Source organism: Euleptes europaea, chromosome 21 (assembly GCF_029931775.1).
Source record: "Euleptes europaea isolate rEulEur1 chromosome 21, rEulEur1.hap1, whole genome shotgun sequence".
Lineage (NCBI taxonomy): Eukaryota > Metazoa > Chordata > Lepidosauria > Squamata > Sphaerodactylidae > Euleptes > Euleptes europaea.
Window position 1 is genome coordinate 1,489,258 of NC_079332.1, and position 24,022 is coordinate 1,513,279.

Below are 24,022 nucleotides of genomic sequence, written 5' to 3' on the forward strand. Positions count from 1 at the left end.
CTCCAGGGTCCCAGGCAGAACATAAGAGAGGCCCTGCTGGATCCCTGCTGGTTCAGGCCCAGGCCCATCAGGGCCAGCAGTCTGTGCACACAGGGGGCAACCAGGCGCCTCTAGGAAGCCCCCAAGCAAGACGAGAAGGGCCTTTCCCATCACCTCCTTGCCCGGTCCCTTTAACCGGGGATTGAACCTGGGACCTTCTGCGTGCCAAGCAGAGGCTCTACCACTCAGCCACAGCCGTTCCCCATGGCTCTCCAGGGTCTCAGGCGGAGGTCTTTCCCATCACCTCCTTGCCTGGTCCCGTTAACTGGAGATGCTACTGGGGATTGAACCTGGGACCCTTCTGCGTGCCAAGCAGAGGCTCAGCCACAGAGCCACGGCCCCTTCCCAACTGATGAAGCTGCCTTCTACTGAACCAGTCCCTTTGAGGGTTCATCAAAGTCAGTATTGCCTACTCAGACCGGCAGTGGCTCACCAGGGTCTCAGGCAGGGGTCTTTCACATCACCTATCTGCCAAGTCCCTTTAATCGGAGATGCCACTGGGGATTGAACCTGGGACCTTCGGCGTGCCAAGCAGAGGCTCTAACACTGAGCCACAGCCCCTCCCCTGCAGGGAGCCCAGGGCCCAGCAGGCAGGGGGCTCTCTTGCCACCAGGCCAGCCAGGGGGTGGGGTGTGCACTGGCCTCCTGGTGGTTGTGCTGCCCCCAAAGCAGGCAAAGGGGACTGGGAACCACCCCTTATAGCTGCTGCCTGCCTGCCTCAGTGCCCCTTCCCCTGCAGCTCTTGTGGGGCTCGTGCAGAGAGGGTGGGGTGTCTCCAGCCCCTTGTCCTTGCAAGATGCCACGGGTCCTGCACGCCAGCCGCTGAGCCACAGCCCCTGCCCGAGAGAAGACTGTGGCCCACTCATAAGCCAATGTGGGGGGGGGGGGGAGAGCTCATGGTGGAGGGCTGCCGGGACTCTGGCTGAAGCGGAGTTCCATCAACACCCCTGACTGTGGGGCAGTCCTGTGCAGGGCTCTTTCGTTGGCCTTCGACTGGATGAATTCTCTAAGAGCCTAAGAAAGGCCCTGCTGGCTCAGACCCAGGCCCATCAAGTCCAGCAGTTTGTTCACACAGTGGCCAACCAGGTGCCTCCAGGAAGCCCACAAACAAGACGACTGCAGCAGCACCGTCCTGCCTGTGTCCCACAGCGCCTCATATAATGGGCATGCTCCTCTGATCCTGGAGAGGATAGGTATGCATCATGACTAGTATTCATTTTGAGTAGTAGTCATGGATACCCCTTTCCTCCATGAACAGGTCCACTCCCCTCTTCAAGCCTTCCAAGTTGGCAGCCATCCCCACATCCTGGGGCAGGAAGATCCACAACTGAACTCTGCATTGTGTGAAGAAATACTTCCTTTTATCAGTTTTAAATCTCTCACCCTCCAGCTTCAGCAGATGACCCCCCACCCCCGTGTTCTAGTATTTTGAGAGAGGGAGAAAAGCTTCTCCCTGTCCACGCTCTCCAAACCATGCATCGTTTTATAGACCTCTGTCCTGTCTCCCCTTAATCGCCTCCTTTCCCAGCTAAACAGCCCTAAGAGTTTTAACTGCTCCTCACAGGGCAGTTGCTCCAGCCCCCTGATCATTTGGGTTGCTCTTTCCTGCACCTTCTCAGGCTCTGCGATATCCTTTTTTAGGGGTGGCGACCAGAACTGAACACAGTATTCAGTATTAGGGCAGCTTCATGTGTCCATGTGAAGTAACGCAGGGGCTTGCATTAGAAAGAAGAAATCGCAAGGGGGCTTTCAACGGTTCCCCTTGAATGCATGCATCCAGTTTTTGGATAAGAACCCTTCAACTGCGCAGATTCGCGCCCCCCACCACCACCACCCCCGACCCACCCCCTGTCAATCAGGCCAGCCCGGGGACCGGCGGCGAGTGCCCTCTCGGGCCGGCAGGGAACGCTGCAGGGCAGGCGGCGGCTTGCCAGCCCGGCGGGGGCGGGCCAGGGGCGGAGGCGCGGGGCGGTCCAGCCGGCAGGGAGGGAGGGAGGGAGCGGGCAGCCGGCAAGCGCCGGAGTCGAGCGGCGGCAGAAGCAGCAGCAAGCAGGAGCAGCTCCCCCTGGGCCAGCAGCATGCAGCTCCAGCCGGCTCCCTGTGCCCACGGCGGCCCCCCGGGTGAGAGAGAGAGGGCATCATGGCCATCTTCTGGGCATGGAGTAGAGGGTCCCTGGGGGTGTGGGTTGGGGGAGGTAGTTTTGAATTGCATGCATTGTGCAGGGGGGGCGTTGGACTAGATGACCCTGGTGGTCCCTTCCAACTCTACGATTCTATGGAGGGCATCTTGGCCATCTTCTGGGCATGGAGTAGGGGTCACTGGGGTGGGGAGGGGAGGCTGTTTGGAATTTCCTGCATTGTGCAGGGGGGTTGGACTAGAAGATGATCCTGATGGTCCCTTCCAACTCTGTGATTAGACAGATTCATGCAGGAGGAGAGGTCCACCCTCCATGTCTGGGGGGGGGGGGGGCTCCATGTCCAGAGGCAACTTCAGGCGGAACTTGGCACTGGAGGGTAGGGGGGAAGCTGGCCGGCTGGGGAGGCTCTCCCTCCGTCCCTCCCCGGCCGGTGGGTGCCCCGGGCAGCTCCTGACCTCTCCCTCCCCTCCTCCTCCCCACAGAGGCAGGTGGGCTGGCTCCGGCGGAGAAGATCAAGGCCAAGCTGAAGAAGACCCTGCCGGTGACCGGACCGCAGGCGCCCACCCTGCGCGAGCTGATGCGCTGGTACTGCATGAACACCAACACGCACGGCTGCCGGCGCATCGTGGTCTCGCGGGGCCGTCTGCGTCGCCTCCTCTGGATCCTGCTCACCCTGGCGGCTGTGGGCCTCATCCTGTGGTACTGCGCCCAGCTCATCCTCAACTACTACGTGGCCTCCGTCTCCGTCACCGTCCGCTTCCACAAGCTGCCCTTCCCCGCCGTCACCATCTGCAACATGAACCCCTACAAGTAAGCAGACCCTCCGGGCTCAGGGGGCTGGCTGGCTGGGCTGGGGCAGGGCAGCTTAACCCCTCACCTGGAATCCCCTCCCCCATGCAGGAGGGCTGCCCCCTGACCTGGTGCCCAGCCACTTGTTCTACAAGTCTGTAATTCCCCCTGTGGCTTAGAGGGCATGTGGGTTTTGGCATGAACCAGTTGTGAGTGAGTGATAAGGTTTATTGTCTGCGGCCAAAGGCCATCACAATCCACCATGCAAAACATTAAAATATCATAAAATAACATTAAAATAACTTTAAAACAGTCTGACCCACAAGAAGCTAGTATTTAAATATGGAGAGCCAGCGTGGTGTAGCTGTTAAGAGCGGTGGTTTGGAGTGGTGGAGTCTGATCTGGAGAATTGGATTTGATTCCCCGCCCCTCTACATGAAGCCAGCTGGGTGACCTTGGGCTAGTCACAGCTTTCTTAGAGCTCTCTCAGCCCCACCTACCTCACAGGGTAGGTTGTTGTGGGGAGGGGGAGGGGAGGTGATTGTAAGCTGGTTTGAGTCTCCCTTAAGTGGGAGAGAAAGTCGGCATATAAAAACCAACTCCTCCTCCTTCTTAAGTTCCCTGATTAAAAACAACTTTAGCTTGGATTTTCTCAGCTGCTAAAGCAAAGAGTGACACTTTGTAGGAAACATCAGGATTGGTGTCTGATAGGAGAAAGTGCAGCTTCTCTGGATCTGGAGAAAGATTTAGGCCCTTTAGAATCGCCCCGAGGAATTTGAGTCTGGGCTCTGTATAAAGAGGACAGAATAAGGTGTAATGAGCTAGGTCCTCTGGAGCGGCCCCACAGATACATAGGCTCTGAGAGGCCCATGGTGTTCGGCAGTTTGGCATGAAGATTTTTCTGTTCTGGTAATTGTGGGTGTGTTGTGTCAGCCGCTCGGAGGGCATTGCTGGGAAATGAGGTAGACTCGCATCACCAGTCATAGCCACAACAATCAGAACCAGAAACCTCTATGACAACCCTGCGAGGTAGGCCAGGGCTGTTATTGGCTGGCCTGGAAAGCTGATCGACTCGTCTTGTTATTATTCGGTGGCTGTGTGGTTTCCCTGGTCGCTGCAATTTTCGTGGGCGTCTGCATAGAGAGCCAGCGTGGCACGGTGATTAGGCTGCTGGACTAGGATCAGGGAGAGCCGGGTTTGAATCTCCACTCTGCCATGGAAGCTTGCTGGATGACCTCTCTCTTTCCCTTTCCCTGCCCAACCTACCTCACACAGTTGTTGTTGGGAGGAGAAAACAGAGGAGGGGAGAATCCACTTCTAGTCCCCATTAGGGAGTAAAGCACAGTACAAACATCTAAATCAAACATTTATATTTTTTTTTGCTGGAGTTCTAGTACACATTTATTAGTCACTGTATGAAGCACGGTTGGCAGGATACAGATCTTAAAATAAATCCAAGAAACAGCGTCTTCGAGAATTCACTGTTGAGGCGAGGTTCGCACCTGGGCCTCCCTGGCTGGCACCCACAAGCTTTGGGAACGCACCAATCTCTTCTCCCAGCCCCGGGTGTGTGTGTGTGTGTGTCCGAAAGGGAAGTCTGAAGTGATGAAGCCAAAACGCTCGGGATGTGAGAAGGAGCAGGGGCTCCCCAAGCTGTCTGCCTTGGCTGGGGAGACCCAGCCGCCCCCTTTGTGCCCCCTGCCTCCCTAGGAAAAATCTCCTCTCCCCCACTATCAGGCCCCCACCCATCCCTACCTCTTCACCCTTTTACCAAGAGGCTGCGACTCCCTTGCCACACCCCATTCCCCTGGCTCCTTTGGGCATTTAGAGCCCTCAAGGGACAACTCTGCCCAGGATTTGGGTTTGAATCCAGAATCTTTAAGTTTTTTTCTGAGCTTTTCAGATCCCACCCTCCCCCCACAGAATACCCACGAGCTCTTGTGCCAAGTCTAGGGCAGAGCTGCGTGCCAGAGACGGGGGCAGCCAGGGTGTGCCCGTGCAGCCGTCCTGGCCTGTCCCCCCCCCCCCCCAAAAAGAGCCTCGGTCTCCCTTCCTGCTGCAGGTACAGTGCCATCAAGGGGCACTTGGAGGAGCTGGACAAGCAGACCATGGAGGCCCTTGAGTCCCTGTACGACTTCTCGGGCAGCCCCACCCTCCGGGCCCGGCGCGAGGCAGGCACTGAGCCTGCTGGGAAGAACAAAGAGCTCCAGCGCTTCCCTCTGCTGAAGCTCGAGAGCCTCCGGGCCAAGATGGGCACCGAACTCTCCACAGGGCACCGGCGGCGGATTGCCGGCACCGTGGTTAGCCCAGAAGGATCCACCATGGTGAAGAATCCCAAAGACATTGTGGGCTTTCAGCTGGTGAGTCTGCCATGGAGGGGAGAGGTCTGCGGGTCAAAGGGTACCGGGCAGGGGGCACACAGAGCCGGAGCCCCTCACAGGCACCTCAGAAGAGCCCTCCCGGATCAGACCAGCGAGGGTCCATCCGGTCCAGCATCCTGCCTCGTGCAGCGGCCAACCGGTTCCTCCAGAGGGCCAACGACAAGGCATAGAGGCTGAGGCCTTCTCCTCATGCTGCCTCCTGGGAGGGGCCGTGGCACAGTGGTAGAGCTTCTGCTTGGCACGCAGAAGTTCCCAGGTTCAATCCCCAGTGGCATCTCCAGTTAAAGGGACTAGGCAGGTAGGTGATGAGAAAGAACTCTGCCTGAGACCCTGGAGAGCCATAGAGAGGGGCCGTGGCTCAGCGGTAGAGCGTCTGCTTGGCACGCAGAAGGTCCCAGTTTCAATCCCCGGTATCTCCAGTTAAAGGGGCCAGGCAAGTAGGTGATGGGAAAGACCCCTGCCTGAGACCCTGGAGAGCTGCTGCTGGTCTGAGTAGACAATATTGACTTTGCTGGTCCGAGGGTCTGATTCAGTATAAGGCAGCTTCATGTGTTCTTGTGAATTCAGAGGTTGACTGCCCCTGAATGTGGAGGTTTGCTTTAGTCCAGCTGATGTTGACCGTGGATGCAGCTCTCGGCCTTTGCCCCTCTGCCATTCCCCCACTGAAAACTGCCTGCTGCGGCTTTGAGCGGCGTGTGGCCCTGGGGAGGGATGCGTGCGAATTCCAGGCTGAGGCCTCTCCTCCCCTGCCTCAAGCACCCCAGGCGGCTCGCCTGTGGGGAGGACCCCTCCCTGGCTGAGCCCGCCTTGCCCCTCTCTCCTTCGCAGTGTGACTCCAGCGACAACAGCAGCTGCGTCCTCTACACCTTCAGCTCAGGGGTGAACGCCATCCAGGAGTGGTACAAGCTGCACTACATGAACATCATGGCCCAGATCAAACCCAAGGAGAAACAGCTGATGAGCTACTCAGCAGAAGAGCTCCTGCTCAGCTGCTCCTTTGACGGCATGTCCTGTGACACCAGGTTGGCCCCACGGAGGGGAGAGCAGGCGGGCGGGGGGCATGAAGAGCAGGGGCTGCGAGGCGTGCTTTGGGAGGGGGAAAGCCAAACGCAGACGAAGAGGGCCGGGGGGGGGGTGTGAGCTTGGGAAAGGGGGCTTTCCTCCCGAGAAGCCAGAGCTGGTGCCTGCCTTTGGGCACAGGGTGCCCTGCCTCCAAAAAGCTTTGGCTTCGCACCTTGAACCCGTTCCCAGCTCGGGTTGGACGTTCGAGGGAAGGGAAGCGGAGGCTCAATCAGGCCCCACATCTCCGCCACTGAGATCAGCTGTCAGGCTTCAGGTCCGACTGGGTGCCCTCGCTGGCATCAGCCCTCCTCGGGTTCATCTAGAACAGGGGTTCTCAACAAGGGGGGGATTCCCCCCACCCCCCGGGAGAGGGATTTTAGGGTTCGGGTGGGGGGGAATTGGGACCACTATTCAGCAAAGTGGGATGTCCTGTACATTATGTACAATCTGTAAAATTATAGTTTGTTTGATTTTTGAGTTAGACTATCTTGGGAAGGGGGGAGTTATATTCTGAACAATGGTGAAAGGGGGGAATGGAGCAAAAAAGGTTGAGAACCACTGATCTAGAACCAGCCCTGCTGAATCTTGTGCTCCTTGGCCATGACCCCATCCTTTGCCAACCGGAGCCGGGCATCGCTAACCATCCCAGAATTCAAATTCCACCTCTAGCCTTACGGGTGCACTCCTGCGTCTACTTCCTTCGGACCAAGCTCCGTTGAACTGAGTGAGACTCACTTCTGAGTAAATATGAAGAGTGCAGGAAATAGGTGAGGTAGGAACTAACCGGTAATAGAAGCCTGCTTGGTCCCCGTTAGGAACTTCACTTACTTCCATCATCCACTCCATGGGAACTGCTATACCTTCAACAGTGGGAAGGACAATCGGATCCTGAGCACGTCCACTGGAGGCAGCGAATATGGTAAGGGGTCCAGGCGGTGTGAAATCTGGCCTGGGGAACTGAGCAGGGCCAACCCTTCCCAGAATTTAGGTAGGAAAGATCAAAGCATAATTAAAGAAGGGGGGAGACTTGTCTCAACCGTAGTGTGTGCGAAAAGGATCTTGGGGTCTTAGTAGACCAAACGCTGAACATGAATCAGCAGTGTGATGCGGTAGCTAAAAAGGCAAATGCGATCTTGGGCTGTATCAACAGAAGTATAGTGTCCAGATCATGCGATGTTACCGCTTTACTCTGCTCTGGTTAGACCTCACCTAGAGTTTTTGGCACACAATTTAAGAAAGATGTAGACAAGCTGGAACGTGTCAAGAGGAGGGCAACAAAGATAGTGAGGGGTCTGGAGCCCAAGTCCTATGAGGAAAGGTTGAAGGAGCTGGGTATGTTTAGCCTGAAGAGGAGAAGACTGAGGGGGGATATGATAACCATCTTCAAGGACTTGAAGGGCTGTCATATGGAGGAGGGTGCCGAGTTGTTTTCTGTTGCCCAAGAAGGTCGGACCAGAACCAATGGGTTGAAATTAAATCCAAAGAGTTTCCGTCTAGACATTAGGAAGAACTTTCTAACAGTTAAGAGCGGTTCCTCAGTGGAACAGGCTTCCTAGGGAGGTGGTGAGCTCTCCTTCCCTGGAGGTTTTAAAGAAGAGGCTAGATGGCTATCTGTCAGCAATGCTGATTCTATAACCTCAGGTAGGTCATGAGAGGGAGGGCACGTTGGCCATCTTCTGGGCATGAAGTATGGGTCGCTGTGTGGGGCGGGGAGGTAGTTGTGAATTTCCTGCATTGTGCAGGGGGTTGGACTAGATGACCCTGGTGGTCCCTTCCAACTCTATGATTCTATGAGAATGTGGGTTGAAGGGATGAGGCCTTGCAGCTGTTTTGACCCCCATGTCCTCTCTGTGGCCTGCACCCTTCAAAGGCCTTCTGTTGTAAGAGGCAGGCCCCTGGCGTCAGTTCCTCTGCCCGTGGCTCCTGTGCCTTCTAGAAGGGCAGCCCAACCCCCTGCCTCTCCCTGTGCTCAGGACTGCAGGTGATCCTGTACATCGAGGAAGGTGACTACAACCCCTTCCTGGTGACCTCCACGGGGGCCAAGATCGTGGTCCATGACCAAGACGAGTACCCCTTCATCGAGGACATCGGCACCGAGATTGAGACGGCCACGGCCACCTCCATCGGGATGCACTTTGTAAGTGGCGGGGCTCAGGCGGGCACAGGCGCCCCCTTCCTGCATTGTGCAGGGGGTTGGACCCTGATGGTCTCTTCCAACTCTATTATTCTATTATTCTACTCTCTGGGCAGGGGCCCTTGGCAAGTGGTCTATCGGGAAAGGTGTGTTTTGCCCCGCTTAGGCCATGGAAGTGGATCCAAAATGGGGGTGTGTGTCTCTACTGGACCTGGGTGTGGGGAGAGATGGAAAGGGGGTTTGGCTCTGCCTCCCTCCACCACCACCACCCCGCCCAGCAATTGTACTTTTGTTTCCCACTAACGACCTGTGATTACCTATGGGAGGAGCTGCCCTGGGCTCTGCATGGGCGGGGTGGGGGCAGAGAGGGGAAGGCCCTTTTCTCTTTGTTTGCATTGTTTTGTAGGACAAATGCGTTGATAACATTTAAATTTATTTTTTAACAAAGAAATGCCAGACACATTCCTGCCTTCTGAGCCAGCAGCGGAGAGGCTGGGTGAATTCACAGAAAGGTCTGCCAGACCTGCCTGTGAATTCTCCCCCCCCCCCCACAAACACACACAAAGCCAGCCTGCATTTGAAAGACAGGCGTGGTGCCCAGTCAGGAAGGGCCCGCCCAGCCTTGGCCCTCCAGAGCCACATCCTGCATGAACCAGAACTGCCTCTCAGCACCTGTGGGAAATAGAGATCTTGTCATTGATGGATAATGAGAGAGGGAGGGAGATTCTTGACTGGGGTGGCTCGATCTTTCAAGTTGCTTCTATAGAGGCCACTTTGATAGTACCGAAACCTGTTCAAAGCTGACTGTAGGACGGATCTTAGAAATATTATCAGACACAAACTATATTTTGGAAGCCTGGCCCCAGTTTCATATTGATCACCGTGGGTTGGGCATATTCCTGCCTGTGTGCCTTGTGTCCCTTATTCTCACCCCAAAGGGCCCCTGCTCCCTCGCAGTCCCACAAACCCACCCCTTCCCTCCTGCAGACGAAGTCCACCCGGCTCAGCAAGCCCTACAGCAACTGCACCGAGGACGGGACAGACATCCCCGTGGAGAACCTGTATAACAAAAACTACTCTTTGCAGGTGGGTCTTCCCAGGCGGCCACAGGGACTCCCTGAGCCCGGCAGCTCTGGAGGGTGCCGGACCATTCTGCCCAGGGTGGGGTGGGAGTGTGGCTCACTGCAAGCTGCAGCCGCAGCCTTGGTGACCAGGGCAGGAAAGCCAGGGTCCGCCAGCAGGTCTGGCCGCTCTTCCCGCAGGCCGGCCTTTCACAGCTGCCCAGCCTGCGGGTGCTCAAGACTGCAGTTCCCAGGGCTGACATTTTGCTCCAGCCTTTGGCGGTGGTGCCTGGCGGTGGTGCCTTGCCCTCCCCACGTGTGGGCCCCCAGAGCCCCTCCCCGCCTGAGCAGTCTGCTTCCCTCCCTCGCAGATCTGCCTGCACTCCTGTTTCCAGAAGCTCATGGTGGAACGGTGCGGCTGCGCCCATTACGCTCAGCCCCTGCCCCCCAACGCTGAGTTCTGCAACTACAAAAAGTACCCAAATTGGAGTAAGTTCCCTGGGGCAGCTCCCGCCTCCTCCCTCCCTCGGGTCCGAGCAAGACACCAGGGCAGAGGGACAAATCCGCTCCGGCAGCTTGCCCAGTGGGGCTCCTTGTGTCCGGGAGTCCTTCAGAACCACCCAGATCCTGCTGGGAAGTGGGGGGTGTTGCAGTCTTCTCGCCTTGTGCAGCCGTGGGGATTAAGTAGCTCTGACTCCCTCCCCGGGGGCGCTCTCTCTCTCTCTCTCTCTCTCTCTCTCTCGCTCTCTCTCTCTCTCTCTCTCTCTCGCTCTCTCTCTCTCTCTCTCTCTCTCTTGCAGTGTACTGCTACTACAAGCTCCACAAGGACTTTGTGAAGGAGAAGCTGGGCTGCCAACAGATTTGCAAAGAGGCCTGCAGGTAGGTCCCAGCTGGATTGGGCCCATCTCCTCGGCCAGGGAGGGGCTCTCCGCTGCCAGTCCCTTCACCTTCTACATGGCCTCCTCTGCAAGGTCCTTGCTGAAGGAGGGAGAGAGGCCAAAAGCTGAGCTTGCAAGAGCTCAGTAGAGCCTTCTCGGATGCCGCTTGGTTGGCCCCAGGGTGTCTGCCCTGTTTGGTGGCCCAGTCTCTGGGCAGCGGGCAGGCAACTCACTCAGTGCAGCTGAGGGATGGTAAGACGTGAGATGGGGCTGCCTGAATGGCTCTTTTGGCAGCCAGACTCCATCAGCACTCGCGGTCAAAGGGACTGGATGAGAGGCTGGCTGAGCGACCTTTAGGCCAGGCTGGCCCAGAGCCTCTTAGCGGGCAGGCTGCAAACATGGAAGAAGGCGGTGGATGCCACGCTCAGGGTCGGGGAGGGAGCTCTCCTAACTGGGCCAGGCCAATGGGAACCCACTCCCTGCCTGTCTCCACAGCTTGAAGGAATGGACGCTGACCACCAGCCTAGCCCAGTGGCCCTCAACTGTGTCCGAGGTGAGTCTCTGTCCTGCCTCGGTCAGTCGGTCACATCCTGAGGATGGAACCGTTCAAAAGGGGGAGGGGGCGCCCAGGCGTAGAAGCAGGGCCAGCTGAAGAAGGGCTTCTGTCCCTCCAAGTGAAGGGGACTCCTTTGTGGGGCTGCCACTGGCTGCGGGGGCTTGGCTTGGCGAAGGTGGGGAGCAGTGAGGCCCAGGGGTGTGGGGTTGGCGGCCTCCTCATTAGGCAGCCCCCGTAGCAAGGAGCTGGCTTGGGAAGGGGTGCAGAGGAGGGACTGGGGGCTTTGTGAGCAGCCAGGGGAAGAGGCAGAAGGCCGAACCCGGGCTTGGAGGGAGAGATCTGCCCACTTGCCCTTCTCTCTCTTCCCAGGAGTGGATGCTCAGGGCCCTCTCTTGGAACAGAGGGAAAGACAGCAAAACCGTCTTGAACAAGTAGGTCTTCCTTCCATCTCTCCACTGGGGCAAAATGGGGACAGACCCCCAGAGGGAAGCCGGGGGGCAGTCCTGCCTCTCCTGGCCCTGATCCAGCTTCTCTGTTCCCCTTTTCCTCAGGACAGACCTGGCAAAACTCATGGTGTTCTACAAAGACCTGAACGAGAGGCTCATCTCGGAGAACCCAGCAAATACCGTGAGTTTTGCTTCGGGGAGGAGGCTAGTTCAGGGGTGAGCCCTGACCGGGAGGGCCCAGGCTGGCCTGATGTCGTCAGACCCCAGAAGCTAAGCATGGCCAGTCCCGATTAGCTCTTGGACGGGGTGACCCCCAGGGAAGTCCAGGATCGCTGGGCAGAGGCCGGTGATGGCAAGCCACCTCTGGAAGCCTCTCGCCTTGAAAAACCCTGTGGGGTTGCCGTAAGTCAGCTAAGACTTGGCGACATTCACAGAGGTGCCCAGCTCACAGAAACATAGAATCGTAGAATCATAGAGTTGGAGGGGACCGCCAGGGTCATCCAGTCCAACCCCTGCACAATGCAGGAAATTCACAACTGCCTCCCCCCCCACACACACACACATACCCAATGACCCCTACTCCATGTCCAGAAGATGGCCAAGATGCCCTCCCTCTCATCATCTGCCTAAGGTCATGGAATCAGCATTGCTGACAGATGGTCATCTAGCCTCTGCTTAAAAACCTCCAGGGAAGGAGAGCCCACCACCTCCCGAGGAAGCCTGTTCCACTGAGGAACCGCTCCAACTGTTAGAAAATTCTTCCTAATGTCTAGACGGAAACTCTTTTGATGTAATTTGAACCGGTTGGTGGTCCGACCTTCTGGGGCAACAGAAAACAAGTCGGCACCCTCCTCTCTATGACTATCTCACTTTCTCTGGGTATTCCCCACTCCTCTCCTGGTGCCTGCATGACTGAGTGACCCTCCCTTCCTCCTCCTTCCTTCCCTTCCTTGCTTCCTCCCCAGATCGTCCTCCTCCTCTCCAACTTCGGGGGCCAGCTGGGCCTGTGGATGAGCTGCTCAATGGTCTGTGTCATTGAGATCATCGAGGTCTTCTTCATCGACACCTTCTCCATCATCTTGCGCCGCCGCTGGCAGAAGGCCAAGAAGTGGTGGCAGGGCTGGAGGGCCGGGGCGGGGCTGGAGCCCGGGGCGGACCCCGAAGACAGGCCCCGGGGCGCCCAGGGCCACGACAACCCCGCCTGCAGCGGAGACGACGACCTGCCCACCTTCAACTCGGCCCTGCAGCTGCCCTTGTCCCCGGCCGGCCTGCCCCCCCGGACTCCCCCACCCACCTACAGCACCTTGCACCTGGACTGTGCCTTTCGGGAGCAGATGCCCGACACGTGCCAGGGGGGCCGGGCGCCCTGAGGACTGCTCTGGCCACGGCGGGGCTTTGGGTGGGGCTTGGGCTCGGCAGGGGGGCTGGCGCAGGGGACAGACAGACCGGAGGGTGAGCCAGAAGGGCAGGAGGGCCAGGCGAGCCTCCCTCTTGGCCCCCAAGCTCAGCTGCAGCAAGGGCCGGGGGTAGGAAGCTGGGGGGAGGAACCCCTTCCCGCGGGCTGCTGACAGCCGTCTCCGCCGTCTCCTGGCCAAGCCCTCGGCAGGACCGGCCACCTTCAGGTGTGCCGGTGGGGACAGGTGGGTGAGGGGACGACTTCCCCCATGGCAAGGCTCGTCCACAGAAGAGCCACATGGAGGTGTTTTTGTGGGGAGAGGTTTGGGAGGTCCCTAAGAGGGAATTGTAGAGGACACAGGAAAGGGCTCTGGGAATGTTCTCCTCCAGCCATCAGGGACGGCGTCTTGCCATTGTTTCTGTGGAATTATTTAACATCCGCCGAGGACAGAAGCTGGAAAGGTGTATAAGGAAGGAGAGGTTTCGAATAAACGTTTGGTTTTTAAAAAAATAAAAGGTTTGACCCTTCTTCAAAAAAAATGGGGATGGGGAGCAGGGAAAGATATCTTCCACTATGGCGCCCCAAGAATAAGGGGCAGAGAGGTGAGGGGCTTCCCAGGACCCCCTTGCCTCTGCCCCAGAGAAAAGCCTGACCCGCCCCAGGAAGAAGCACTTCCCTGCCCAACTGTTGCTTCACCCCCTCCCTGCCCCACACACCCTGGAGAGCTCTCCAGGGCCCGTCAGCCGGCCTCCCCAGGCCGGGGTCCGCCTCCCCCTTAGCTCTTTGCCCCTGCTTTGCCAGGCTTCTGGCTCCAGAGCTAGCCCTGGGGGTGGTGCAGGGCTGTGCCATGTTTCATGAGCCATTTGGGGGTTCCCAGGGGGGAGTAAAACAGGATGAAACATGGTTGGAGCTACAAATGGCCCACGGGGTGGGTTTCTTTCGAGGGTGGCCCTGCTCCCGTGGGGTCACTGGGAAGCCACGGCCAGCCGGGGTGTGTGGGGTAGGAGCCTTCTTGGCACCTCTCGAGTGCCCAGTTTCCGATTGCAGGAAGGTTCTGTGCCAGTCATTGTTCTGGATGCCTTGCCCAGGGTGTGGGCGCTTCTTGCCAGGTGCGTGTTTCCTAGGAGTGCCTCCTGGCAAGATTGATAAATGGCAACCAGGGCCAGGCTGGGGAGGGGGGGATATTTGCCCGCTCAGGGCCCAGCTTCCACCACTGGCTCCATCGCAGGTATGGGAGGGTGGAGGTGCTTTCTCTTTCCCGGCAGCCACATAACTCATGGCCAATTCCTGGGCAATCACTGTATGTTGGGGGGGGGGCAGGGGCATCCCTGGCTTCCCTCCTGGGGGCTTTGGCATCATTCCCTCGCTTGGCTAACGGAGGCAGATGTGCCAGGAGGTCCCCTCTGATCTTTGCCCCTCACCACTGACTGGTACATCAATGCACCCCCCATCCCTGCCAATCTTGCTGCCAACTGCAGAGCAAGAGGAAGGTGGCATTTGCCTTCCCAGTCCTCTGGCAGATGTTGGCCTCATGTCTGGGAGTGCCTGGGCTCCTTCCGCTCTTCCAGGCCCAGGCTGGCAGCTGCCTTTCCTAGCCCTCGTCCCGCCGGGCCCAGGCAGGAAGGGTCCTTCTCCAGGGCAGGCCCACATCCCCCTCCAGCCCTAAGGCCAAGCTGGAGCCTTTCCCCAGAGGCGCTGGGAGCCCTTCTGGTCCGGGCTGGTTTTTAATTGCGGGGTTTAAGCAGGTGCAGGTCGAGGTGGAACCCGTTTTAGTAAACAGTACTTTGCATTTTAATGGCTGCTTTAGCTTGGTTTTATTGGGTAGTTCTTTTAAGGGACATTATCCTGCCCAAGTCAATGGAGACAAGAAACCAAATGTCAATATGCATTTCATCATAAATCATGGGGGGGGGGGGAGGAGAGAGAGAGGCTCTTGGAAATTGCCTCCTGGCCCAGGAGGAAAGTTGTTTTGCAGGAGAAGAGGCCGGGCGACGGGTTCTGCCAGCTGCTGAGATGGCGCCTGACCCTGAAGAATAGTCTTCACCTGGCCTGGCCCGCACTTCCACCCCCAACCCACGATTTGCAAGAGAGGACAGCCCGGCCTTTTCCCCCAGCAGCGTCTTCCTCCTCTTACTCATCCTGGGGACGGGGACAACAGTCACGCTTTGCCATCCTGGGGACAGGGCAGTGACTGACAGCAGAGGCCTCTTGCTGATCTTGAAACTGGTGGCCAGGAGTGACCCCCGGCTGCCTTTGAACACATGAAGCTGCCTACTACTGAATCAGACCCTTGGACCATCAAGTCAGTATTGTCTACTCAGACCGGCAGCATCCGCATTCCGTTCCCAGGCGGAAGACCCTCGCCGCCTGCCAGTCATTGGGGGGAGGGGAGATAGAGACCGGCCGTGCGGCTGGAACATTGTCTGGAGGGTGGGGGGACACGTCCCCTGGCCGTGCCTCGGTGATCTGTTCCTCTAATAATTGCAGAGGGTGGGATTGTTTGAAATACCTGAGGTCGGTCTGCCTCTGAGCTTTGGCCTGAGGAATTTGTGTTCCAGGCAGGGAGATCGGAAAGACAGGGCGTGCTGGAACCGGTCCGAAGCTGCTCCCGTAGCAGCCACCGGAGGCCTCAGTCCTGCAGCCCCCCTTCCCCCGGTCTTGGCACCTCCGGCAGAAAACTGCATGCCTCCCCCACTGACCTGCCCCTTGCAAGAGAGATGCCTGATGCATGCCACAGACTGCCTCAGCTCTGCCACCCTAAGACATGGGGAGGGAGATGGCTGGAGCACTTGGGCGGTGGGACCTGTCTGGCTGCCAGCTTGGATAAAATAGACATAAAATCGTCTGCAACTTTTCAGTCCAGAAAACGACTGGGAGGGCATATGATAGAGGTTTATAAAAGTATACACAAAGCGGAGAGAGTTGACAAAGATAACTTTTTTCTCCCTCTCCCAAAATACTAGAACTCGAGGGCATCCAAAGAAGCCGACAGGCAGTAAATTCAGGACAGACAAAAGGAAATAACTTCTTGAGTGATTATAATGTGGAATTCTCTGCCAGAGGATGCTGTGATGGCCTCAGGCAGAGACAGCTTTAAGTGGGGATTAGACAGATTCATCAGTAGCTACTAGCTGCCCTGACTAAACAGAACCTCCACATTCGGAGGCAGTCTGCCTCGGAGTCCCAGCGCCAGGAGGCAACGTCAGGGGAAGGCCTACTCCCGGCTCCCTCTGGCACAACCGGCCAAGCAGAGCCAAGCAAGGAAGGCAGGTTTGGGCAGAATACGAAGGGAAACTGAGGGAGGTACGAGCAGGGCAGGTTTGGCAACCCACTGGGCTTTCAGGACCGCCTTCCTCTACAGGTTCGGGCAGGAGAGGCAGCCGCCGGGAAGCTTTCAGCCCCAAAGGTCTCGATGTTGGCCAAAGAATTGGACCAGCCAGTCATCGGTTCCTTCTGAGCCCCCCTCCTGGCACCCAAGAAAGTGGGCACCGCCATCCAGGTGTGGAATGCCCTTGTGACAGGTTGGCAAGACAGTTTGGTGGAAAGAGGCCTTCTCTGTGTGTGTGGGGGGGGATTAGCCCTTCTGTGCAATTTTCTGTCCCTAACCTAAAGATGATCGGCCCAGTCTGCAGACCAGCAGGGTGGGGGGAATTCTTTCCCAGGGTGACCAAGCAGCCCCCCTGCCCAAAATCCCAAGCCGAAGCCCCACAGGGGAGCGCCTGAAGAACACCCCATTCCCGGAATGGTCCAGTGCTTCAGTTACAAACACAGCTGCGGACTGCCTGTTTGTCCCCAAACAATTGTGTTCACTGAAAAGTGTTAAGGTTGTGTTGTGGAAACAGGGCTGAATTATTGCTCTTCGATTGTGCAAAGCCGTTTGTCTGGCAGCTCTCCTGACAGCCCCAGGTTCCCCAAAGAAGGGCTTTCTCCTCCTGGGCCTTTCTCACCTGCGAGAAAAGGAGCTTGCCGAGGAAGATGCTGGGCTGAAGATTTGTTTGGGTCCGAAGCGTCACCAAAGTCCAGCCTATGCTATTAAGAGGTCGCCATGTTCTTATGGCACGTTTTACATGAAAAATTCCCCAGTTGCAAGAAAGGACTCACAAGCTCTTCTTGTGAGAATTAATCAGAGACGTAGCAACACTTCTTGTTAATCTCTTACTCAGGCTGCGTGTGCAAGAGAAGACACTGCTGCCTCCTCCAGGGAGGCCAGTCCAGAATTGCCACCACTCACAAACAGCTGCCGTGGAGAATCCAGATGACGTCATCTGTAGCCAGTGGCATTCCAGTGTTTCCTCAGTCGTCCTCCCAGCTTTCCCAAACCTGTTTCATGTCTATTGTAATAACAAAAAACAATAGTAGCTCCAGGATATCCGATGTGGAAAATCACAGCACTGTTGTGGTTTCTTGGGGCTACACCCTCCCCATAACTGAAGGTTAGATAGAAGCCGCATAAAAAAAGAAGGTCAGGGGTCAATGGACACTTCCTACCAGAAGCTATTGCTTTGATACTTGAAGGGCTGTCAAGTCACATGTAGAGGTGCCAAGTTGCTTTCTGTTGCCCCAGAAGGTCGGACCAGAACCAACGGGTTGAAATTAAATCAAAAGAATTTCCGTCTAGACAGTAGGAAGAGTTTCCAAACAGTTAGAGCGGTTCCTCCGTGGAACAGGCTTCCTCGGGAGGTGGTGAGCTCTCCTTCCCTGGAGATTTTTAAGCAGAGGCTAGATGGCCATCTGTCAGCAATGCTGATTCTGTGATCTTAGGCAGATCATGAGAGGAAGGACATCTTGGGCATCTTCCAGGCATGGAGCAGGGGGTCACTGGGAGTGGAGGGGAGGCAGTTGTGAATTTCCTGCATTGTGAAAGGGGTTGGACTAGATGACCCTGGTGGTCCCTTCCAACTCTATGATTCTATGATTAGCCAGATTCATGCAGGAGGAGAGGCCCAGCTGTAGCTTATAACCAAGGTGACTAAAGGAAGCCTCCATGTCCACAGGAAGTCAACCTCTGAATTCCAGTGCCAGGAGGCATCATCAGGGGAAGGCCTCAGCCTCCATGTCCTGTTGGACGTCCAGAGGAACCGGTTGGCCACCGTGTAAGCCAGGATGCTGGACTAGGTGACCCCTCACCGGTCTGATCCAGCAGGGCTCTTCTGATGTCCCTGTGGAAAACAAAAACCCAGGCAGCAGCTTCTTCCCTGGCTCATGCAAAACACCAGGCTCACTGAGAGGGAGGAGAGACATTCCTGGGAGGAGGAAATTCAGGCCAAGGTGCTCTTTAGGAGGAGATGTGGTGACATCACAGGCCAGCATGGCAGAAGCAGGCCGAGGCGTGGGTGCAGAAGAGTCACACCCTCCCGCCTGAGTTTTGTTAGTGCCGTCACCTTCCCTCTTGTCTGGAATCGCAGAATCATAGAGTTGGAAGGAACCTCCAGGGTCATCTAGTCCAACCCCTTTCACAATGCAGGAAATTCACAACTACCTCCCCCCCCCACCCCCAGTGACCCCCTGCTCCATGCCCGGAAGATGGCCAAGGTGCCCTCCCTCTCATCATCTGCCTAAGGTCACAGAATCAGCGTTGCTGACAGATGGCCATCTAGCCTCTGCTTCAAAACCTCCAGGGAAGGAGAGGCCACCACCTCCAGAGGAAGCCTGTTCCACATGGGGAACCGCTCTAACTGTTCGGAAACTTTTCCTAATGTCTAGATGGAAACTCTTCTGATTTAATTTCAAGCGGTTGGTTCTGGTCCGACCTTCTGGGGCCACAGAAGACAACTCGGCCCCCTCCTCCATAGGACAGCCCTTCAAGTCCTTGAAGATGGTTCTCGTATCCCCTCTCAGTCTTCTCCTCTCCAGGCTGGACCCACCCAGCTCCTTCGACCTTTCCTCCTAGGACTTGGTCTCCAGGCGCCTCCCCATCTTTGCTGCGCTCCCCTGGACACCTGCCAGCCTGTCTCCATCCTTCTGAAACGGAGCCCAGCACCCCAGGTGAGGTCTCACCATCTGCAGGAGGCACGCCACCACGGGCCCCTCCCGCCCTCAGCCCCCTTCCTCCAGGGTGCCGGGCACGAGGGCGAAGCCCCCTCCGAAGCCCCCCCAGGGCGGGGCGGAGGGGGCGTGGCCCGGGCGGAGGGGGCGTGGCCCCCGGCGGCCCGAGCACGCGGCGCGGAGGAGCGCGCGGCTCCGGGCTGCGCCTCCCGCTCCAGTGGCCGAGCGCTGGGGGCTCTTCTCGTCCGCCCGCGGAACTCCTGGCTACCGGGAGGCCTGCCTCGCCTCAGCCGCCGGAGGACCGGCCGGCAGAGCCCCGGGGGAGCGGCGCTGCAGCCCCGGCCGGGAGCTCCACCCGCCCCGCGTAAAGGCGCAGCCGACGGGCGCCGCAGGTGAGGCTGGCTGGCCGGCAGGGGGGGGGCTGCGCGGCTCGGCGGGGGGAGGACGACAGGTACGGGTCTGGAGACGGGGGGGCACGGCTCCCCCCCCCACATCGCCGGCCTGGGGGGCTGCGAGGCTGGGGAAGGGGGCGGGGTGGGCACCCTGGCTTCAGCGACCCAGGATGCCGCTGCAGCAGCCCTGGCGCCCATCCCAAGGGGGCTGCCCGCCCACCCACTCGCCCACCCTCCAGCTCATGCCGCTGGCACCCCGCTTGACTTCCATCATGGGATTCCAGTAGGCACCCTCTGCGGGGGTGGGGGGTGCAGGGGTCCCACCCGGGGCCAGTCATTTTTGCGCCCTGGGCAAGGCCAACTGCTTGTGCCCCCCCCCCCCCAATTGCTAACCAATTTTGAAAAGCAGGTGTCTTGTAGAAAAAAAGCACAAAACTTTTTTTATAAAGACGCTCTAATTAATTCTGTTCCGTAGCACTGTTGTGGTACTTATCTTAAAATAAAAATATATAAATGGTCGGTTGCATTCCCCACCCCAAGAAACTAATCTGTTGAAAACTGGGCCCCTCGGGCCAGTTCTGCACCCCTCTGAGGTTTGCGCCCTCGGCGACCACCTCGTTCGCCTAATGGTAGCACTGGCCCTGGGTCCCAGGAAGGCTCCTCTCCGGGCATTGGCCTGCTGAGCCTCAGCCAGGGGGTGGGCTGCATCACGCCCCCTCAGCCAAAATCTGGAGTCTGATCCAGAGAGAAAGGAAAGGGCCCTCCTGGAGCGCCTTCGGCTGTGCTGGTGAGAAGGACGTTTCCTCCACTTCCTTCATAAACTTCGCTATCGAATGCCAATCTCTGCCAGGGGCCCTGCCCAAAGAACACGCCCAAGCCAGGCTTGGGCACCCACCGGCCGGCTCCCCAGCGGGCACCAGGCTGGCCATCCACACCCGGCTGGCCATGCCCAGGGAGGCTCTGTGCCCTGCTCTGAGCTGAAGGGGCTCCTGCAGGCGGAAGGTGGGCTGGGTGTTCTGCCTGAAGCCAGGGGGGGGGGCAGCTCCGGGTAGCCCCAGCACAGGAGGCATCGGCCACTGGAGGGTGGTTGTGCGTCACCCCTGGGCAAGGAGATGCCCTGGTCTTGCGGATGAACCTGCTCTCCTGATTCTTTTTTGCAACGCAAGGTGGGAGGAAAAAACAGGAAACCGTAAAGCCGCTTTTCAGCTTCACTGAATGTTTGCCTATTTGTTTTTGGGTATTGGTTTCTGCCCTTCCTCCTCTGAAAGGTCATGGTGGGGACGGTTTTCAGGGGAAGTCAACATCCAGGGATTTGTAGCAGCGAAGAACTTCCCACAGCTACTTAAACCCAGCAGTTAACCAGCGAGCCTCATAAGGGAAATGGTCTTTTGCCAGAAGGGCGTCCCCCGCTCGAAAAGAAAGGCAGCCCACGAGACTGTGCCGCAGTGTGCCCTTGCCGACTGGGTCGTGAGTGGCACGGTCTCACGAGGGGCTCGGAGGGTCCCTCAATCGCCCGTCCTCTTTCTGCCTTGCAGGAGACGCCTGCCGGGTGCCAGGAGCCGGCTGCGCTTGCCAGGCGAGAGACCGGACACTTGATCTGTCCCGCCGTGAAGGTCGGAGAGGTCCAGGCCAATCAGGAGGCTGTTGACGGAGGCTCTCGGGGGCCCGGCCCAACGTCTGAGCCCCAGCAGCGGTCTCGCTTTCCCTGTGCCGTTCCAAGCGCCGGGTCACTGGCTTAGTTGACAATGGATCCTCCGCCGCTTTCGCAAGAAGATGAGAGCGAACCGGGTAAGGGCAGAGAAAGCGGCTCCGTCTGCAAACCGATGGGCTTCTGCGGCTGCTGCTGTGAACAAACTGGGGAAGGGGGGCCCTGCCATTTTCTGGCCAGGCTTGCTGGGCCCCCCACGTGGAGGAGACCCACTTGAGGCTAAGCCAAAGAGTCTGAGTGCAGCCCTCCCCGATGACACCAGCCAGCGTGGGGTGGTGGTTAAGAGCTCTGCAGCTGAGGCAGCGGGCGGGCTCTGCCTGCTCTTCTCTTGTCAGTGCTGCCAGGCAGTCATCTCACAGGTGAAGCAAGGAAGGGGTTGCACAAAAGGCATGTGGAGATGGACCGGGAGGGAAGTCCCTCCGGCTTCCAGGGCTTCAGCTCGGCCCACAGATCCGAGCCCGGCTCCCGTCTGCTCCCAGGTGGAGGTCTGGCCTGGACATGTTGAGCTTTCATGTGTGGCTGGCATCTTTGAAAGGGGGCACATGGGAAGCTCTTCAAGTCCATGAAGCGCTGTCACATAGAGGAGGGTGGCGAGTTGTTTTCAGTTGCCCCTGAAGGTTGGACCAGAACCAATGGGTTGAAATTAAGTCAATAGAGTTTTTGCCTAGACATTAGGAAGAAATTTCTAACCATCAGAGCTGTTCCTCAGTGGAACAGGCTTCCTCGGGAGGTGGTGAGCTCTCCTTCCCTGGAGGCTTTTAAGCAGAGGCTAGATGGCCACCTGTCAGCAATGCTGATTCTATGACCGTAGGCAGATTGTGAGAGGGAGGGCACCTTGGCCATCTTCCGGGCATGGAGTCAGGGTCACTGGGTATGTGTGGGGGGGAGGTAGTTGTGAATTTCCTGCATTGTGCAGGGGGTTGGACTAGATGACCCTGGTGGCCCCTTCTATGACTGCTGTGACTCTCACGCAAAGGACCTGCCCCCCATTCAGTGTTGTGAAGTGGACGTGTTGTGAAGTCTGCGCATCTTGTGGAACTGGATTTCCCGTGGTTCCTTGGGAGAAAAGAAAAGCACAAACTGGTTGGAATGGGGAAGAGAGGAGTCATAGAAGAGGCTCTCTCTCCCCCCGCCCCCAGGACCCTGCTAGCGCCTGGGCATGCTCTGGGGTGCTGGCTGTTGTGTGGAGCTGCCCATCGGAGCAGCTTCTTCCAGTAGGCTGGCTGTCAACTTCTACGGAAGGGAGGCGGCTCTTTCTTTCCCTGGAACATTCCTGCCATGTTCTCTGGAATTCCCTGCGTGACTCCGCCGTTGCGTTGTCAGCCGGCTGGGCTGGCTCAGCAGCCTCCATCTTGGGCAACACGCCATGGCTAATTGGGATGCGCTCAGCCTGTTTCCTTCCGGCAACGGGTGTTTCTCCAGCGCAGAGAGAATTCGGGGGAAGTTGCAGAGTTGGAGGCGGGCTCGGATTAGGATGGGGAGCCCGTTTGCAGGACTTCGTTCACCATGTGTTCATGAGGAAGGGGCTGTGGCAGAGCATCTGCTTGGCATGCAGGTCCCAGGTTCAATCTCTGGCATCTCCAGTTAGGGACTAGGCAAGTGGGTGATGTGAAAGACCTCGGCCTGAGACCCTGGAGAGCCCCTGCCGGTCTGAGTAGACAATACTGACTTTGATGGACCGAGGGTCTGGTTCAGTATCAGGCAGCTTCATGTGTATGTGTGACCACTCCGCCTTACTGAGTAGAATTCACCCGCAGGTTGCAGATTTGAAGTAACCCTCTTTGGTAGGCCAAGAGGAGGGGCCGTGGCTCAGTGGTCGAGCCTCTGCTTGGCATGCAGAAGGTCCCAAGTTCAATCCCCGGCATCTCCAGTTAAAGGGACTAGGCAAGGAGGTGATGTGAAAGACCCCTGCCTGAGACCCTGCCGGTCTGAGTAGACAATACTGACTTTGACGGACCAAGGATCTGATTCAGTAGAAGGCAGCTTCATGTGTTCATGTGACACCCTGCTCCTGAGACGGAAAGCCTCCCCAGCGGCTTCTCTCCCTGCTCCTTGGGTGGCTTCGAGCTTCCCTTTCTCAACCATAACCTTCTGAACCGTTGTCTCCACAGCAGTGGCGTTCACTGCCTGCCTGGGGAAATAAAGATTCCGAAATATGCAGGCAGATGTACTCTTTAGGGCTCGCGCGGCCAATGCTATGCCACATCCCTCCATCCGCAGAACAGCATGTACTGATGGTATCTTGAGGAGGAAAGAATGCAGAAAACAGAAACTCCCGTCCTGTCCCTGCCAGGCAGGGGTGGGGGGGCGGGCTCTGTGGAATCTTCCCTCTTCAGCAAAGAGGAGGGGGGCGGCCTTGGGGTCCCACCCACCCCCAGGGTGTGCAGCCTGCTTGCCCAACCTTCACCCAAGGCGTCAATACCCTTGCGGGATACGGGGAGAGGTCCGTACTGTGACTCCTGGGATCCAGGGCGGGCAGCTTGGCAGGGGCAGCCCACACCCCAGGTGCCCAGAGGCCTTGTGGGAAGTCTGGCTGTGGGGCCGGGGAGCGAGGCGCTGCATGGATTGGGCCCCTTGGGAGTGTTGGTGTCACAAGCAGGGAGAGGGTTTCGACGGTGTGCGCATTCTCCAGATAAGCGCGGGCCGTGCAGTGGCAACCCGCAGCAGATGATGGGCGTTCCCTCCAGGGCTCACGCTGCCACTGGCCCAGGCCGAAGCAAGCCCTGGCAGGGTTGCCATAGGATCCGGCCAGCAGGCCTTGCTCGAGGGGACCCAGTCCCTTGAACCGGCCTTGGGGCCAACCTGTTGCCTCCCGGCACGGCTTCTACTCTGCCCCAACTCCCCTCGGGTAGTTCGGCTTCCTGCTGCCTCAGCTAGCTGTCTCTGGGGGACAGGCAGGCAACTGCCAGCTTCCTAAAATGGGGGGTCCCTGCCCAGCCAGAGGGGCTGAAATGGGGGGGGGCAGTTGGAGAGGAGCGGAAGCCAGCCAGTGCTGTGCAGATCCTGGGTAGGTCATCTCGCTTCAGAGTTGTCCTTTGGTGAAGCCCCCGAGTCTGA

General features: G+C 57.9%; 1 protein-coding gene across 1 annotated transcript; it reads left to right on the forward strand.

The window, feature by feature from the left end:
- Window positions 1–1,805: 1,805 nt before the first annotated feature.
- Window positions 1,806–12,854, forward strand: SCNN1G (sodium channel epithelial 1 subunit gamma). Its single transcript, XM_056866546.1, has 13 exons — window positions 1,806–2,160; window positions 2,660–2,987; window positions 5,029–5,326; window positions 6,176–6,369; window positions 7,225–7,328; window positions 8,383–8,546; window positions 9,531–9,629; window positions 9,976–10,093; window positions 10,405–10,483; window positions 10,978–11,035; window positions 11,408–11,469; window positions 11,590–11,665; window positions 12,450–12,854. The coding sequence occupies exons 1-13, from the start codon at window positions 1,806–1,808 to the stop codon at window positions 12,852–12,854; spliced, it is 2,340 nt and encodes a 779-aa protein (XP_056722524.1).
- The last annotated feature ends 11,168 nt before the right edge of the window (window positions 12,855–24,022 follow it).

Excerpts from the sequence above, each read along its gene's own strand:
- SCNN1G (XM_056866546.1), top strand. The coding sequence starts at position 1,806 with ATGCATGCATCCAGTTTTTGGATAAGAACCCTTCAACTGCGCAGATTC. Across the intron at positions 5,327-6,175 it reads ACATTGTGGGCTTTCAGCTG|TGTGACTCCAGCGACAACAG; the intron begins GTGAGTCTGCCA and ends TCTCCTTCGCAG. Across the intron at positions 11,666-12,449 it reads CGGAGAACCCAGCAAATACC|ATCGTCCTCCTCCTCTCCAA; the intron begins GTGAGTTTTGCT and ends CTTCCTCCCCAG.